The 19985-nt window shown below is 34.3% G+C and overlaps 1 protein-coding gene across 2 annotated transcripts; it reads left to right on the forward strand.

The window, feature by feature from the left end:
* Nucleotides 1-110: 110 nt before the first annotated feature.
* Nucleotides 111-19793, forward strand: LOC115447556 (myb-like protein P). Of its 2 annotated transcripts, XM_037439183.1 has the most exons (5): nucleotides 111-223; nucleotides 1816-3689; nucleotides 15720-15890; nucleotides 16037-17004; nucleotides 18283-19793. In XM_037439183.1, the coding sequence occupies exons 2-5, from the start codon at nucleotides 3668-3670 to the stop codon at nucleotides 19609-19611; spliced, it is 2490 nt and encodes an 829-aa protein (XP_037295080.1). In that variant the 5' UTR covers nucleotides 111-223; nucleotides 1816-3667; the 3' UTR covers nucleotides 19612-19793. The 2 variants fall into 2 exon arrangements, with proteins under 2 accessions (XP_037295080.1, XP_037295081.1); XM_037439184.1 differs by lacking the exons at nucleotides 111-223; nucleotides 1816-3689 and adding an exon at nucleotides 13499-13630.
* The last annotated feature ends 192 nt before the right edge of the window (nucleotides 19794-19985 follow it).

Consider the following 19985-nt stretch of genomic DNA (forward strand, 5'->3'; position numbering starts at 1 on the left):
CAAAGCTAGACTCAGTAAAATGTGACCATCATATTAATTCGACAACAGTTTCTACTACCAAATTACAAAAAAAAAAATATCCTAGAATTCCTCTCTACACAGGCGTAGACAGCTGTGAATGGTGAAATTCTAGTTTGCGTAGTATTGTAATGCTCTAAGGATTCTGGGTTCGAATTCTATGTCAAGCAACTGAGATTTATGGAAGTTTTTCAATTTGAAAAAGGTTAGTTAAAGATTGGAGTTTGTGTTTGATAAAGCAATAGGTTTAGCACCTATCACTATGCAATAGACATAAACTCTAAAATGTACCTAAAATATCTACGTAAATTTAGTTTCTCCAATATTATAACTTATACATATGACTAGTCCGTGCTTTTATGTATTTATAGTTCTATTTTATCCAAACAATTCAATAATATTTTTTTCTTTCTTATTTCTATTCACACTAGGTACACTTTGAAATTGGTTCATACTGGTCTCGCCCAAACTGTGAAATTACGAACATTGGCTTAAACCTCTTGATACATTGGTAGTACATCTTTAATTGTAAAAACCAAAAATAATGTTTGATTGCGTAAACAAATTAATGTTAGTTTCACCGTTTCCACAGTGGTTACATATCGGTACTCAAGCATTTATACAACACATAATAGCCGCCATTTTTATAAAATGTCAAATGACAAAATGAGGTTAAAACAATGTCAACTAAAAAACCTTTTAAAGATTTTAAGTTTTGTCTAAATTCTCACACGTTTATCATCTTGCGGGTTACTGCATACTTGTTCGCACGGTAATGATCACTTAACATAACTAACTAAGTAGGCAAAAAATAAAAAACACTGGATATTCTATCATGCAACGAATACTTACACTAATGTAAACATGGCGCCGTGCGTTAACGGTGCATTAATGCCCTACCCCAGCCAATGGCCTTGAGAATTCGTTCCATATATTTACGAGGCACAAATTACGGATGGGAATATGCATATTTGCGAATAATTTTACCAAGCAATCAATTTTGGGTCGTTTTAAAAATTTAAAAAATAAAAAAAAATTCTTTATAAATTTTCTATCTAACAGTGTTCGTTGCAAATAAACGGATCCCGGAACGGAATGGTCGCTATCTGAGCGGATTTAATTAATATCCTACCACCAGCAAAAAAGAAACATTTCGAATCTACATTTATAAAATACGCTTTTCACACAAAAGCTTGAGTTATTTGCGAGGCATGTGAGAGACGTATTTATCATATTTACATATTCTACTCACTTATGTTTAATGATTTCTTATATTTACGCGAATGTTAGACATTAAAAGTTAACTATTTTTCGGATTCTATCGCGATTTATTCTCGTGGTCAAGGGGGGGATACGAAGGCTGCAAAGTCTTCAAAACGTCGGAAGAAAATTAAAATATAAAAAACGGCAAGAAAATCCGAAAAATAGTTTAATTTTAACACTTATATTTATATATACATTGTATAATATTAACTTCTGCTCGCAACTCTACTCCAATGAGACTTATTTAGGGATATAATTCCTATGAAAAACATATAAATCTATCAACTATTTTACGTAATTAGTACACAAACATTCAAATATCTTCAGAAACTTTCATGTCTATACATTACTATAAGAATATGTTATAAAGTACAAATACACACTACATAAACGAAAATGTATTATAAACAACAAAAACAATGGTCACATCGAAAACCTTAAACAATAGTTACAATAGAAAACATGTTGGTGTTGAGATTTCATTTTTCACAGCATTTCAGACTGTTTTTAATCAGCGCGTTGTTTTATTCGCAGTTTGTGGCGTCGTAGCTGAGCAAATATTTGCGTGTGAGAAGAAATTATCAACTTCTACGCTCCTTTTTACTGTCCAGTTTCTTATACAATAGTATATGTGTATTTTAGGGGTTTTAGGAAGTCAATCGCCTAAAGGAAACCAGACCGCCAAGCTGAACTAATTTAGCAAACGTGAAGTGAGTAATTGATGTGAAACAAGTAAATGCGTAGGAGTATAAGTGGTTTGAAAATATTAGAACATAGTAACTGAGTTAGATACAATGAGGTGGTACCTCTGTATCATAGACAAGATAATATATTCTTAATGATAGAATATTTGTATCCGCCCGGATCGCGACTGTACACAAGGTGTAACACCCGCCATAGTGACTAACGTAAATGTGCCGCGTTCCAAAATCATTGTAATTATTTCCAGTTTCAAACAGACCGGCATAATTTTGTCAACTGGCCAAAGGTGATCATCTCTTGTCAGGCGACAATCTGTCAAAACCGAACTCCATTAACCCTCAGATGCAGTCGAAATACCTTCCCGTATAAAAGAAATAAAAGTAAAGTTGCGGCTTATTGTTTCTAATTGAGAAGGCCCAAACACCGTTAATTTGTCAATTCCTGGAATGAATCCTCTTCCTTTCTCATAAGGCCGACAACGGATTCACGATTCAAAAATGACTCAATGGATGCAATATCAAGTGTAATGTGTCCAAAACAATATCTGTTCATAAACTAACGCTAGAATTCTTGACAGATACAATAATAATGAATAAATTCCCTCATCTATACCGCTGTTATGTAGAACATTGCAAGATTCGATCGTATTACGTACCAATATCGTAATTGTAGTTGCTTTCATAATGTCGTTGGTACACAGTTGTTTTTCACCACAATTCACATGACAATCAAAATGGATGAATTTTTACACCATATTTCGTATTGCTTTAATTATGCTCTTTATTTGTATTGGGTGCATAATTAATTATAGTGCTAAAGTAGAAATGATTATGAAGTAAAGTGTTTAACACTTCGTGCTGATCGTGTGAATTTTCTACTATATTCATTCGCCTAGTTTTATTTAATAGCAACTATTAAGACATCTTCAATATGCTCTAGTGGAAGTGAATTTTATATTTTGTTTATTTTCCCGAGTTTAATGCGGAATACGATATCCAGTTCGGGTAAATAAAAATAATACCTACATTCTATGATATTTAGACTATCCAGTGTTGTTGAATATTCAAACAATGAAGTAAAGTTGTCACTTCATTCTGATTTAATAAATGAGGTCTTTTGTAAGGAACAATATTTGAAACAATTAGGGTAGTTTTGAAAAACACACATCGCGCCTTTATTTTAGACGTGGGAGGCAGAGGTACAACTAGGGCTGCCATTTTTTGCTGTGACTTAATATAAATGTGCATGTAAATAAAACAAATAAACAGTTTTAAAAAAGGGTGTAAAACAGCGCGTTTCCTTGCGTACAAACAACTTACTTTTGATGTTCTGGATATTTTTAGAATAATAACAGTCTGGCTTTTGACGTCGTTATCCACCTGGCGTGTCAAATAGTAATATAAATTATTTTGCGGTATATCCAGTAACCCTCCCTTAACTATTGCGCTGTTAAAACAATAGAAGAAAAAGCCAATAAACTTAAACAAGATAAAAGCATCAAATCAAAAACACATTGATAGACTTAAATAATCAAATCAGTGAGCAATAAAATGCAGCGTGAGAACTCGCCCAATGGGGGGTAAACATTCACCAACTTGCACCCACTTGCCGCTCAAAGACGGCCTGACTGCGGCCAGAGGACCACAGTGCGTTTCCGTGTCGCGTGTGTCAATGTTGCTTTGAGATGTTGTGCTTCGTGATATTCGGTGAGATTACTTTTATGTGATTAATGGCCTTTACAAAGTTAAGTTTAAGACGATTTACTTCAGTTAACGTATCAGACAGTAAGGGACTGTTTCACAAGTTTCAATTTATCATTTTAAACAATTTATGTAGATAGTACTTTTTTTTACCATTTATTTGGGAGAGTAGATAAGAGTGTGGGTTATACATTTATGAGACGGGTCGCATTTATTCAAAACTTGTGAAACAGGCCAGGCACTTAAGCAGTAATCTATACTGTCTATATTCTTGATAATCGTTTTTGGGAGCAGTTCTTATGTATTTGGTCGCCCTATATTTTATTCGACTATAGACGATCATTTAGACATCGTATAACAAGGCATAAAGGTGTTAATACTTTAATCAATGGGGAATTCAATTTTGGTTCTCACTCGATTTTTTTTTGTCTATAACCAAACAATGGTTAATTATTAATGATCATTATAAAGGTAAAAGATTTTGTCTTATAGAATTTTATAAAAAAGGTTCCAATTTTTTGCTGCATTCAATTCTAATAATAATTATTACTTTTTAAAAAGCGGTGATAGCCTAGTTGGGTGTGGAACGGACTGCCAAGACAAATGTCCGCAGGTTCAAATCCCAAGGGCACACACATCTGACTTTTCTAAAATCATGTGTGTATTCTTTGTGAATTTGTCGTTCGCTTTAACGGTGAAGGAAAACATCGTGAGGAAACCTGCACATCTGAGAAGTTCTCTATAGGAATTTCGAAGGTGTGTGAAGTCTACCAATCCGCAGTAGGCCAGCGTGGTGGACTAAGGCCTAATCCCTCTCAGTAGTAGAGGAGGTCCGTGCTCAGCAGTGGGCAAGTATATAATACCGGGCTGATATTATTATTATTATTAATTATTACTTTTTATATAACATAATAATAAAAGAACGTTAATCCATAAAGTAACAAAACATTACAACTCCTAACCTATTATATCAAAATACTTAAAACAAAAAAAAACAAATTTTCCGAATGCATTGCGATTTCACGATGTTTTTAACGCGAATATTAAAACACCCTAGAGACTAGTACTATTATAAGTACTGTTATAAAGTACCTACAATGTTTACTTAAACTAAAACGAAAGGGGAGTAAGAAATGTTTAACATACTGCATAGAGTAGGTATTTAGTTGACTAGTTAAAAAGGATGTAACCAAGTGAAAAGCTTTCATCGTTTTCCGCATTGATCTTGGTTCTGAACATGACAATTCAATTACTCAATTACCTAAATACATCGTATATTATTTGGATCCTCATGTTGTATTCTTTATTAAAGAATGTTTGACAAAATGTTTCATATATTTATACTATCTCCTAATCTTACTTATATAGATGCAGTCCTGGATTTGTAAATAGGCCGAAAAGGCCGCGGCCTTCGGGCGGCAGCCTCTTAGGGGCGGCAGATTTCACAGGACGCTCACTCGATTTAATTAATCATTCGTTTATTTAACTTTAGTGCTTTCCATAATACAAACAAAGGGAAAATTATTAAGTATTTTAGAAACCTAGATACATACATACATAAACGTACCTACATGGGGCGGTGGAAATAAAGTGGCCTACACTCATAAAAAATATAAATCCGGCACTGGATAGATGTTTGAAAGAAGTAACGGATGAAATCACTGAAGAGATTTGAATGAAACTCATATAAATAATGCATGTATTGGATTATCGTCTTCCCTATTTTTATCCTTGAAAAGTGTGTACTACTCTTTCAAGCAACAGAGTTTACGCAGGCAAAGCCGCGAACGTAGTCTAATCACTATAATAAATATTAATCGATAAATAAATTGCACTTGTGGCCTTGATATAAATTACTATTATACTTCTTCACTTTTAATTGTATTGCTGATATAGATAGTATGCTGTCGAAATGATATTTTTGTATTACAAAACGTTTCCTTGGGTTCTATAAAATTCATTTCACTCTCACTATTCGCCATCTATTTCAATAACGTTCAACGTTAAAAGAAGATCGGATTGCAACATATATTAAAACGTAAAGAATTAGAATATACTTTACTTGATCATAGTTAACTGATGAGCTATAATCCTTACATATAACAAAACTTAAATACCATCGCGTCTGTCTAAACGTTATAAACTCAAAAACTACCAAACGAATTTCAATAAAATATTGGTATTGTATTTGAGACCCTGGGAAGAATATGGGCTATTTTTATTCCGTGACAAGGTATAGCAAGATTCCGGAAAAACTCGGTCTGTTAAGCCGTGAGGAATAGTTAGTTTATACTAAGCTAATTATCGCTCGCGTCTTCACCCGCGTCAAAAGATCTTAACTGATTGTAATGATCCAAAGCGCCATTTGTATGATGCCATCGCCATTTATTTAAGAAATCCAATGTATTTGTAATATGCCACAGGAGCAAATTATCCGAATAAAAGGTAGCTTATAAGTTGATCTAGGACATGGTTTATCGTTGTACAACATCCAAATTTGTTTTGATGTTAATGCATTTATTTTTACAAACATCCAAAGATTCACATTAATAATATTAGTAAGAGTGAGAAGTAACTAAATTTAAATATTACAAGGAAATTATTTGCGCATACGCTATCATGTAAAATCTAATTTCTACTAATAACTGGAGTGTTTCAATCTGAAATCAAAACGTGTTAGATGACCGGACACCGCTAAACTTGTGTGATAGCTAACTTTATTTGGGTTTGAATTAAAATCAGCTCGGTTCGTATTTCTTATTTATAATATGAGATTAATTTTCATTGATACAGTAATATGTGAATGATGCAAAGCAGCTCTGCATATGACCTAATTAAGAAAAACATCCAATATATTATATTAAAAAAAAATAGTTTCGAGGTTTGCATGTTTTGGATTTGGATGAAATTTGGCACAGAGACCATGTCGTGGGTAAATATATCGGCTAGTATTTATTCTTTGTACCGGAATCTTGAGGAACACCAAGAGTTTGCTCAACCTATAAGGTCAGAGAAGTAAGTTACCACTATGAGCGTAGCAAGGGGATCAAGTGATGATCAAGGCCGTGTCCACCCTGGAAACGTCTTTATTTACCCTAAAAATACTGGGCTTACAGGGGCGTCGCGTGGTGCAGGCCGGGCGTAGAATTTGGCAAGCTTTTTTACTAATGACCCACCTCTCTCCCCTAGAGGAAATTCGTAGCTACGCCAACGGTTACCATGATTTGATACGAGCGAGATTAATAGGAATTCGATCGACCGGTCGCACGCCCGTCATAAAAACAAAACCAAATCCGTTCTGTGTCAATTTGAAAAAGTTGCGTCAACCTTACATTGGAGAGAATTCCATATACAAAACATCAAAATACAACAAAATCGAGCCAAGTAACATTCAATTCAAATTCAATAATCATATAGATCACAATCCAATAGAGCATGAAGTAAATACACAAGGATATGAATGAAGTTATACAACCTGAGGCTCCTCTATATATATTTATACAAACAAACAATTCCACATCGTCTCGTCTCGAAACAAGACTGTTTACTTGTACTTCGCTAATTAAATTGAACGATGGAAGGGAAAATAAATTTACTTGAAACTGCGTAGTGCTGCCGTGCTTCGTTAATATTGTTTATTTAGTTTCTTATGTTTACGCGAATATTAGAAAAAGTGAAATAAAATTATTTTACTTTATAATTTTTTCCCGATGTTTGGAAGACTGCAGCCTTCATTCACAGGGCGGATTGAGGTGTCGATCGTCTGAAAAGTCTATGTTCAGCAACTGCAGACTTCGTAGAGCGTCATTTTACATGCGTACCAATATTTCTTTTAGTTTCAACGATATAAGAGAGACCACAGTCGCAAACTATCTTGTACTTCTACAAGAACTGGACGTTTACTTTATTGTGATTGTTTATTTAGATCGGAAATTCGATTCGAAGGTATCCATTTTGTTGCAGTTTGTTGATATTTGCAATCAGGTAATTAATCTACATATAACAATACAACAGAACCCAGCGCGTTTGTTCACTGAAAGAAAAACAATAGGAGATAGATCAGCTATTTTTATTATTCATTTATGTCTGTTTTTCTGTTTGTCAGCGCATATCTCTGAGACCATTAGATCATATTTTTATGTAGTTTTCGACTTCGTTATTAGACTAGGCTATATCAGATATAAAAAAAAAGTTATTAACGCGTAAGAAGTCGCACGTACAGTTGGTTTAAATAAAATAAGGAACCATTACCGAAGTAATAGAGAACATACTCTTTTAAAACACATTCGTGAGCGTAATGTTTATTTCAAAGAGTTACCTCCTCATTCTTGATTTAGGTTACAAGAAGTTATTACTGAATTACCTTTTTAATTTTTTACGTAGTAGATTCACAGTTTATTAATATCTATATATGTAGTATTGTTTTAAATATAAAATATAACAGTTGGTGTAGTGCCAAAAATTACAGCAAAAAGTTAAAGACAAAGTTATTGTATATGCCAGTATTCAAGAACTTTGTTTTTAACTTCAATCCAAGTAGAGGATTTTGTGAAGCTGATGCAATATCTCTGTAAAAGTGTAATAATTCAATAGCTCGTTATTATATGTGAGAGTTACGAGGCGCTACGTGCGGAAACGCGATAGGGATGCACCATAAATATATACGGATTAGTTTACAATACGGGTTTACGGTATTCATCTACATTCTACAAGCTACATACAAGAAATAAGATTTTACAATTATTTCCTAACTAGGTGTAGCTTGCGCCTTCGCACATGTAACAATCTTCAGAATAAAACACTGTATATTAATTAATGGCACAGTCAGACAGAATTTTAATTATTTCTGTTTAGCGGTTCCTGGCTTTTATGTTCTAACTGACATTCAAACATAAACTTTCGCATTCCATACTAATATTAAAAAGAGGAAAAGTTTGCAGGTTTGTATGAGCTAATTTCTGGAACTACTGAACTGATTTTAAAAATTCTTGAATAAATTACTACATTACCACATTATCACATTACTCCAGAGTGACATAGGCTAATTTTTTTTTTTTAACCCGGGAAAATATTAATCCCGAAAAAATAATTTTATGCGTGCGGAGGCACGGACAAAAGCAACAAAAGAAAAAAAAGCACGGACAAAAAAAAAATCATAAAATGTTGTTCAAGCATACGTCGTATGCATGTATCGAGTGTTAACTCTTGGGTGTACATAGGCATGTTTATTATTATTTCTGTCTCACTACAGAACAGACTTAAGATCAGATTTACCCGAAACAAAATTCGTGTTAACGTCACTAACAACTCAAAAATCCCGCGCAAACCAAGCCAAAAAGTTCTTGCAAAGAAATTTATTTCGTTTATAACGCTTACGCCTCTTTTGACAGGTTCAATTTCCCGTCCAAGTATTTCTTTAGCGACTTTTTAGTATTAACTTTTACCGATGACAACCTATTATGATGTTTGAACAATGATTGAGTTTTTATTCCATACGCGTCTATACAAATAAATGATATTGTCTGTTTGTGGGATCTAAACAAAGCCGTTTTACAAAACTGGGTATAGTTGTTCAAATGAAATTTATAATAAGTGGTATTGCAACGCATAATTTCATTTAGTTTTGCTGGTGGTAGGTTGTATTTTATATCAGCCCAGACCACAAAGCGACCACTTTACATAAGGTGTTAAAGCCCGCCATAGTGGCACAAGTGTGTCGTGTTCCATGATCAGCCCGTGTATATCCGGTTCCAACAGGCCGGCATAATTGTGTCAAATGCTGAGGGGTAATTATCTTTCGTCAGTCGACATTTTATTGGACCCCATTCCAATTACCATCAGGTGCAGTGAAGTCACTTATTATTTACTTTACGAAAAAAAGAAGTTATTAAGTACTTTAACCAATGATCAGAATCAGCAAAAGCTGATTGATAAGATCCAGTCAACTGTTAAGGCCAAGAAAATTTATTATATTGATCTGACGCTCGAACAGACCAACACAATACCGGAGATGTTGCACACATGCAACAAAGTCATTTTGCTACTTTATCCCTTACCATGACCTATTTGCTGTACTATAAAATAATGGACCCCAATATAATGATTTCTTATGTTTACGGGAATATTAGAGATTGGAAGAAAACTACGTATTTTGCGGACTTTATCGGGGTTTTTATATTATAATTTTCTCCCGTCGTTTTGGAGACTGCAGCCTTCGTGGTAACGGGCGGATGGGGCAGAAAGAGTGGGGTGGGAGGGGAGTTCATAGTTTTATTTCAAGATCACACTATATTAAATGCATAAAAATTAATTATGCGCAACGTTATAGATACAATCACAAAGCATAAACATACAAGATGCATCATGTATTATAGCCAAATTAACATGAATTACACACGACATCATAACAGATGTAATCGACATAAATGTTCGCTCTGATAATCTTGACCGCCATCACGTAACCGATAAAGGCTTATAAATGTCTTAAGCGAGATTTAGATTGTAGAAGTTGACTTCCGCACGTGATTCTCGCCGTGTTAATAATGGCGTGACGTCTACAAATTTTGCACAGTAGACTCGTTATGTGCATAGAATAACTGAAATGTTGCCGCTATATTAAACGCCCTGAAAGTTCTAGCATAATGTATTGATGCGAAAATATATAGACTAAACTTAGCTTAACAAACAATTCCTACATAAAAAGTAAAAGCAATACCTACAGTAAACGCCATAAGAATTGCCAAAACAAAAACATCGCTAAATACGATCGATGAGAGTTTCCACAACACAACCGTCGCTAATGTTTTACTGGTGGTAGGTCTCTCATATGTCAGAGTCCGCCTGGGCAGGTATCACTGCGATGTCTATTTCGGCCGCCAAGCAGCAATGTGTAGTCACTGTTGTGTTCCAGTTTGAAGGACACTGCAGCCAGTGTAACGACTGGATATAATAAGATTAAACACCTCATGTCTCAGCATGGCGAGCGCAAAGGAATATCAAACAACACTTTGTAATTCAAGGTGTTGGATGGTGTTTCTACTATTTATGGGCGGTCGTATCGCTTACCATCAGGCGACCGGCAAGCACGGCTCGTCATTCAAAGCAATAAAAAAAACAAATGTAAAACGCATAAGACACAGAAACGAAATAATTTTGTTAAAAGTAACAGTAATTTGGCTGACAGTCAATGAAGAACATGGCCATTAGCTTCAATTCTGTTGTGTGATATAATGATCTGTGATATATACGGCCGATGACGTATTTATAACTGGCGCGGAAGATGAATGGATTATTTTATATTTATTAAGTTGCATAAATCTTTGTCGCATATATTTGTTATATTTTTGACTAGTTCTTGCTCGCGGCTTCTTCCAGCATACATTTAATCCGATAATATAATGCAGAATGATATAATTTTCATACTTTGTTTACAATTTTAGTGTAGGGTAACTTTTTTGGAACCGATAAATATGTTTTATAGGTATTTAGAAATGTAATATTATTTAGTTTATCGATTGATTTCTTTACAATCGATCTCATAGTTTATCTAAAAAAGAATTACAATTTGTATTTCGAAATAACCCATCTAGTTATTTTCTTTAAAAAATTAATATTATGTTTTTGTTAAACAAATTCTGCTAGTTTTCTTTTAGTTTACATACTTAATTAATGATGAATTCTAAATAACCGTATTGGCAAACCAGAAACGAAATGTAGGTCGAATATAAAAAGAAATGCCGAGGAAACTGTAGCGATCTGAATACCTTACTCTTGATTTTATAACTTTATTGCTGTTTGATTAATTTATTGAAACTACCTAATATAATATTGTGAAAATATAACTTTCTAGGTTGTTATGACCTAGATCTTGTTCAAGTATCAACCCGCTTCAAAAATCTTTAAATAAATAAATATAGGGGGTTATTTTTGTGTAACTAAATATTTTGAGAAATTACACAAAAATGTACTTTTCTTAGATATAAAATATTCTAATTATGCTAATCCAGGACATAATAGTGTTGAAATTGATTTTGAATAAATTATAAACGTTTCTATTTTTTTACTTATAACAAACATCAAATCATCACAAACTTTGCATTAGTAACATATGTATAATTTATGGATTCCGATTAATGAAGTATTAATATCCTAAACGGAAACAATTTAAAACCAATCGTATTATTATGATGTATAAAATACAATTTATTAACATGATTTAAAATATTCTATATAACAATGCATATTCAAAAAAAACCTTTAGGTAAGTAACAATGTATACATATACCATACTTAATGAATGAAACCCACTTTGTCAAACATTATTTCGATGGGGAACAATGTGGGAGTTAACATTATAACTAAATTTACGATCCAATCAACTACACACAAATAAGGCTGAACGCATGTAATTACGGGTTAGCCAATGCTTATAGCTTTTAATCACTGTGTAATAAAATTAGGTCGTGCGGAGTTGATTTAGATTGACATTATAACCTTATAACATTTCCAACTATGGCGTACTAGAGCTGTGAAGTTTTACGTTTAATTCTCGATCTCACTGAGCAACATTTCGTGTCAGTTTTTTAATTCAAAAAACATGATTTCGGGCTTCAAATTTGTGCGATATGGCGTTGTAATCGCCCCCTATATCATGGGGCGGATATAAGTTTGACGGTAAAGTACCTCCTGTAAAGATTATTTCATTGCCTATTACAAAAGATCAATATACGTTAGTTGAAGACTGGCTACATACGATTATGCCTAGCTCTTCAGGGAAAGGCTTGTATCATATTTTAACTCCCAGTACAATCGGATCAATTTCGAAACCAATAAGCGTGTGGAACCGATAGCGGTGTTTATATTAAATATTTGTTTGCGGGTGTCAAACAACCAACACTAACCATCAGTCATGTACGATAAAAGTTCCAGGGCCCTTATTTTGTATGATAGTGTAAACGCGTAACGCGGCCGTGTCATGTTATCTTCGAGAAATGTGCGTGGAATGGTATTCTGTAAGCTAAATTTCTATAGTCCTAAACATGATGCGTTGTGTTACGTGCTTGTTACGCACTGTCAAAATAACGTACGGGATAGAGAATAAGGCCCCAGTTTGCTGTTACGTAACGCGGATTAGTCCGCGTAAACATGGCCGACACAGATGACTTATCAATGTCAAATTTATTAACGATTACCCTTTTTAGATTCTACAACAAAATGGCGATTGTGATTTATTAAATAGATAGGTATTTTATTTTTACGTATTTAAGTAGATACATCGGTATTTATTGCATTTGGGTATGGGCTGGTAACAATAGCATAAACACAACGAGATAATAGTAAAATATTGCATTTTTAAATGTCAAATAAAATACTTCGAAAATTTAAATATTTGATCGAGGTCAATTAGCAAATATTGTAAGAATTGCAGAAAACTTTGCAAAACGGTCCGCCTGCCTTCTATCATAATAAAAAAAATCGTACTGTATCCAATACCTGCAATCCTTTCTTCTTTTCTATATCCCTGTGATTAACAGTATTTTTGGGCAGTCTTGAACAGTGAACATCATGTGACCTACTTATGCGTATCCTAGATTTCTGCTATGAAAAAATACAAAATAGAGATACGCTTATAACGCAGAATCATATTAAAGCCGCCGTGCCATAAATAAGCAGTTTTACTGCTTTATTACAACAATTAAAAGCAATAAAAAGCGTCGAGCGTTGATTACACTTTCTTTATACTAGAATTACACGTAGTGTATAAATTCGCCATAAAGTTACGTTAGTTTTATAGTCACGGAAGACATTGAACTAATGACCGTGTTCTTGCGAATCGAGATGGAATTAGTAGGAATAATATTATCGGCTTGCTTTGCTTACAACTGGTTCAGTGCAATATTTTTTATTATGCTCACGTTTTTGTGTGTGAAGTCCATTCGAAATTATATGTAAGCTAAATTACTCTCAGTAGTCCTATATCTGCCAATTGCTCTCAGTAAAGTCAAGATCGATTCACCCATTATAAATTAAATGTAGTGCAATAACAGAAGTGTACGTTATTTAATTACTAACATATTTATATTCTTTATATATTGTAGATGAATTTATGTTTATAGAACTCGAAAACAAATTAATTTTTTATTAAAATCCACGTCACTTGTCCATTTAATGCAACTTGTGTATTAAGAACCTGTTAATAGCAGTCCATTGCCAGACAAAAGGCTTTCTCAACAGCATACTACATCTTGAGTGCAAGCTTAATCTCTCCACCTTTCATTCCATCTTATCAACTTTCCAGAACTTGTCCTTTGACATGTCTAATGCAGTCTGTGCCTGACAATTTTGTAGTTTAGTTAATTAATACAAATTAACTGCCAAATCGTTTTAATTTTGAATTAAGAGTTTTTATTTTATATAATTATCATTAGATAAACAGGCAGCCGCTATTAACAGCTACTCTGGAAATTTATAGGGGAGACAGATCAAAAGTGGACTTCCAAAGGCTGATAATGCTCTGGATAACGGTGCTGGTTGTACATTTATAAATTTGTTTTATTTTATTTTTAGACGTTATAATGTGTAACCATTTGTTATCCTAAATAAATAAAAAAATAATGATGATGAGACAAAATAATCAACAAAAGAACGTCAACGAACTTCGTCGTGATGTGATGGGGCCAATGTTACTAGAAAATGCTTACAATGGACAGTATAGCTATCACACAAGGTTACATTGTGTTCTAAATCCACAAACCTGCTATTAACTTTGGCATGTCAAACGTCCTTTCGGCATGATAAATGTGTTAGTAACCAACCGTGTGACAGGGCACCCGTCAGCGCATTGATTTTCTTTTTACGCGGCTTATTATTGACAAAACAAAAACTATGAGAACAGTCTCCATAGTACTTAATGATTGCAATGCTATTGTACAAAATGGGTGTACTAGATCAAATACTGTATGAGAATATTACTTAATTTAATAAAGTAATAAAGGTAAATTCACAAGGGACATCAATATAGAGAGAAGGTAGAAGTTTAGGTAGAAGACTGATGTCTGTGTTACATTGTAGTGTTCCGCATTAATAAACATTTTGGATAATAAATTATTGAATCAAGGTCATGAATCCTATTCCGTCTACAGGACCGAATTCGTCCTTTTGCAATTACAGACATTCTAATCCAAGGACAGGTTTGATAGCAGTACAAGTGAATAGGGAAATTTTGGCTATCAGTTGTCCTTCGATTAGAATGCCCGCTATCACAAAAAGACGGATATGAACGGCATTTCATGGCTCGTGTGGTCCTGTTAGTGAGCGCTATTGACATTTATCAGAAAAATGAATTGCTCGTCTCATCATTAAAAAAAAATATATATTTTAAATACAGTCGCAGTCCATAATCTCGTGAAAGACTTACTTGCGAACTTCAGATTCAAATAATAAAATACACTATTGCTACATTCAATTTCTATAACGATTTATTTAAATGAACCCGAGAACACTTAACGATATTGTGTTTGAAACAAACTGATCCCGTGATAAAACTTAACACTAAACCGTCTAGTTTCATTGTACAACACTATTTCAATTCAATCTCGATCCCATTCCGACCGGTCGCGAATGAGGATCTAAAGAATAAAACCTGATTGGAAGATTTGTTTATTCGAATTTTTTAAGTTTTTTTTTTTGTTTCTTTAGATCGATGTTTCTATTTAATTCAAAGGGAATGCGAAATGGTACTTAAACATAGAAATGATAGCTTATGCTGCCATACAATCATCTGGATTAAATGTATTGATTTTAAATGTAGCAATGCATTTTACGTATGGTTTAAAACGATCCTGTGGCATCAAAAACTACTCAACCCTGCATCGAAAAGACCGTCCCTAAAGTAACAACTTGTATTTTTAGGATACACAAAATAACAAATCAATGTTTAATTAAAGATGTTTACCAAAATACATGATATTTTATCCATATAAATTGCCCGGAGACGTTTAAATATTTTTGTTTTAAATATCAAAATTTATTTTTCAGTGTGCCTCGCCTCCTGGGTGCAAGCTCAGAACGGTAGAGGGCCACAGCATTTGGACCATAATGGGCACGGATGGGACATTCGTCTCGCAGTTCCTGGTAATCCTGGAAATGATTACCCCACCCTTGGAACCATACCACGGACGACTTTCTCCTGCGCTGGCAGGGAACCAGGTCAGTAAAATCTACCCACCTGCCTTTTTACCCTTTTAGAATAACAAAAAACTTGCTACAAAAAAAAATCGTCAGATCTAGATTTTTGTTGTCATAGAAATATTTTCTAATATTAACTGGTAATTATTTTTTCTTTTAATTTTCAGGATATTACGCTGACATCGAGACAAATTGTCAAGTATTCCGCGTGTGCACCGTCGGGTCTACGTACGGCTTCCAATCATTCTTGTGCCCAAATGGAACTTTATTCAACCAAGCGGTATTCGTGTGTGATTGGTGGATGAACGTCAACTGTCAAAATTCTGAAAAACTGTTCACGTTCAACAATGATCAATTTGAGAATCTCCGCCTCGGTCCGCAACTCATGAAAGATATTAAGAAAATGCTTACACATCCGATGCGAAATCCCTACGATAAAGCGGCAATGAAAGCTAATGTAATCGTGATGCAAGATTATAAACCTCCTGCGGGTCAGTTATTCCCTAATGAAGCCTTAATAGCAGGGCCAGAAAGGGCTCCGAATAACGTATATGTACCCAAACAAAATTTAATTCAAAATGTTTACAATAGTGAAAACGCATACTATGGTTCAACTGTAGAGCCTAAATATGTGCCAACAGCATTCACAACAATCAGACCCACGACATACAGAGACAGTGAATTCTTCCAAAGGCAAATACAGTATGATCAAAGCAATAGATTACAAAGCACACAGAGAACGCCCGCCGCAATAATTTCAAATGGACATACCGGACAATTTGCACAATACCAAAATTCAGCTTATACAAACAGCAATACACAATTACAACGACCTATACAAAATAACAACGTGAGGAATGCCCAATACAACCAAAGGCAATCGTCCATAACAGGAAATTCTCAAACAAGCAATTTACAAAACTTTCAACAAGAACAATTTAATAGGCAGCTACAAAACGATAATAGAAAAGCATCATACACAAATAGTATTAGACAACAGACCAGCCTTTCCTTTCCAAAACCACAATTTAACAACACACAAAACAAGTTCAATCAGCAGATCAAAAGTACACCATCTCAAAAAAATACTCTTGAATTGGCAGAAGAAGCACGTAAAGAAGTAAAACAAGATGTGGTGAGTAATTTAAACGCAGTACCGTCTACAATAGTAACAAAAATCGTTCCATTTAGTCGAATAATCCAAGAGCCTAAAACTAACAAAGCTAAACCTAGAATAACAGTCAAAACTTGGATAGTAAAACCAACTAAATCGGCCAAACTAATAGTTAGTCCCACTGCATATACATATAACAAACCGACACAACCATCCAATAACAATTTAATCGATTATACGACCCCATCTGCTTATGATCCACCAGGCACGCAATCGCCAACAGAAAACATTATCTCTGAAGTAGATAACGTCACAAGCTATATTTATAATAATCCAGAAGTTACTACTGCGCAAACCATTACTGTAAGTAACGAAGTAACACAATTTGATGTTTCCCCAACTCCTTCTACCATTCAAAGACTCCTGCCTACTGTGTCAGGGCGTTTCGACGAAGAACTTAATTCAGCACCGGCCACTGAAGCTTCTAGATTTTATCTGTCCCCCTCAACTCGCCAGCCTACCGGGCGTCTGTATTTGCCCCCATCAAATCCTATTCCATCTCGACAATATTTATCTCCGCTCAAACAACCACCGGTATCTGCTGCTAGTGCTCAGTTAAGAGCGACTACTACAACCCCGTCACCTGTAAAGATATCACCGAGGAAATTATCAAATCTAACTCCAACTATTCAGCCCACCAGACCTACCGTAGCTAATTCCAATCAAAGCTTGCCTTTTACTGATATACTAACAAAAGATAAACTAGATGTAACAGTGAATGATATAGTAACAGATACACAAGATATATTAAAGACAGCATCTCCGCCGCAATTTGGCAGATATCGTTCAGATATCAAAGCTATTGACTATCCCGAAGATAATTTTTTACCAACAGAATCAGTAACAGATAGTGGTGAAAGTTTAACGTCCCAAATCCCGGCTGTAACGCAGAGTTCACAAGTATCATCATATCCGTCCAGAAAATTAGAACCTCCAAATGTAAGCTACAGTGAATTAAACTCAAATACAATTTCTAATTTGCCATATTTTAAAGAATCTTTGTTACCTCCTGCTAATACTATTGAGAGAACAGTTACATTAAGAATAACTATTCCAGAAAAAATAGCAGCATATTTATTCAGACGAAATAACCAAAGCGATTACAATAAATTAGAAATTATGAACACAGGTAGCAGTAATTACTTAGTTTTAAGCAACAACTTTGCAACGCCCAGTCCAAATTTTATACCGCTAGGAAAATTGGTAGATAACAGAAATTCTGGCGTTTTTGATTCACAGGCATTGGTATTCTCGCTGCTTGCCGACTCCATCAATGCAGCTAAAGAGTACAGTAATTACGCACAACGAGAAGTACTGCAATCTACATCAGCAACACCATTAACTCAATACCGCAGCAACCAAGATGTTACACAAATTTCCAACCAAATATCGCAATTGACAGCATCACAGTTTGCAAACAATAATCGTATTCCGAATATAATAACCCCATCGTCACCATTGATACAAGAAAATCAAATAAGAAGTAATTCAGTATACGCAGACAACCAATTAAATCAAGTTCCACAAATACCCACACAGTTCAGTAACGCACAGCAGTCTCAACTTCAGAGAAACTATTATTCAACACAATTTCAACCAAATACAAACACTTTAAATGCCAATCTATTGGACAACAATAACCAGATATACAGCGGGCAACTCTACCAGTTTCCTGTACCTGATGTCACTAACCAAATATATAACAGACCTTTTACTGGCAATCTCGTACAATCGAACAATATTCCGACAACAAATTTACAACCATCAAACACATTACAGCTAACCAATATAAATAGGAATGTAGAACTGAGAAATCAAGCGCCGACAGCAGTCCAAATTGTTCCATCGCAAACTTTGCCATTCAATTCAGTCAAACTACAGGCGGAGCAAACCAAGCAGACGGAACCGTTTAATCAAGAAAGCATTACGAATTTACTTAACACCGGTAATGGAATATCTGCACAATTACGAGACCGAATTATTGGAACAATACCTCATCCTGCAGAGGACAACAAACTGGTAACATATGAAAAAGATCAATCGTATTACTTCACTTCAAACCTAAATGGCAAACCATCTACTGATATTAGAAACAATGCAATAACATCTAACACCATCGAGACACAAAGTTCAAATAATGCTAATGGTAAATTCCCGGATCTTTTAACATTCCAATTCATACCGTCAGTTAGTTATGAATTAGAAGACAAGAAAGAACAGCAGCAAATTTTAGACGCATTCCAAATAGACGAATTTGGAGCTCCAAGAGATGTGGTGAATTCAAATCTAATTCAGAATGCTGATCAAGGGCGCAATTTGCAAACAAATAATGTAGGTTATTCAGCCAACCAGGTTGTTTCAGCAAAACAAATCGATGATAATAACAATAATATCAGTCCATTATACGACGGCCCATCTTCGTATTTAGCTCCGCAATCATCTGTTGGCAACTTGCGATCTCAGCCAGAGACAGTTCAGAATAACTTAAATTCTAGACTTGAGGACTTCGATGAAGATAGTAGTAATGGTTATCCAAAGACACGACCTACGCGCGAGTTCACATTTTAAATAGTTGGCATAGTTATGTGTAGTAATTTAAGTTCTGTGTAGTTCATAAAATATTTACCAAATGAAAGCCGCTTACTTATAAGTTTTGTAGAAGTGTAATTTGTTACACATAATTGTAAATAAATTAATTTAATTTTAAGCTTAAGTTTATTACTATAATAAAAATATACAAATTAAATTCGCTATATTTTTTCTTGCAATGATTAAAAAAAATTTGTCTGTATAAACCTTGGTTCCTTTGGCTATTCTGTGCAACATTTTACGAAACAAATAAATACATAACTATAATTTCTTGTTATTTCTTGTTTGTTGGGCTTATGTTCCCAATTCCTTCGTCTTTGAGGAATAATAAAAAAAAATCTAGGGTGGGAATG

The sequence above is a fragment of the Manduca sexta genome, chromosome 16 (assembly GCF_014839805.1).
Source record: "Manduca sexta isolate Smith_Timp_Sample1 chromosome 16, JHU_Msex_v1.0, whole genome shotgun sequence".
In the NCBI taxonomy this organism is placed as follows: Eukaryota; Metazoa; Arthropoda; class Insecta; order Lepidoptera; family Sphingidae; genus Manduca; species Manduca sexta.

Excerpts from the sequence above, each read along its gene's own strand:
- LOC115447556 (XM_037439183.1), top strand. The coding sequence starts at position 3,668 with ATGTTGTGCTTCGTGATATTCG. Across the intron at positions 15,891-16,036 it reads CTGCGCTGGCAGGGAACCAG|GATATTACGCTGACATCGAG; the intron begins GTCAGTAAAATC and ends TTTAATTTTCAG. Across the intron at positions 17,005-18,282 it reads AAGAAGTAAAACAAGATGTG|GCATTGGTATTCTCGCTGCT; the intron begins GTGAGTAATTTA and ends TTTGATTCACAG.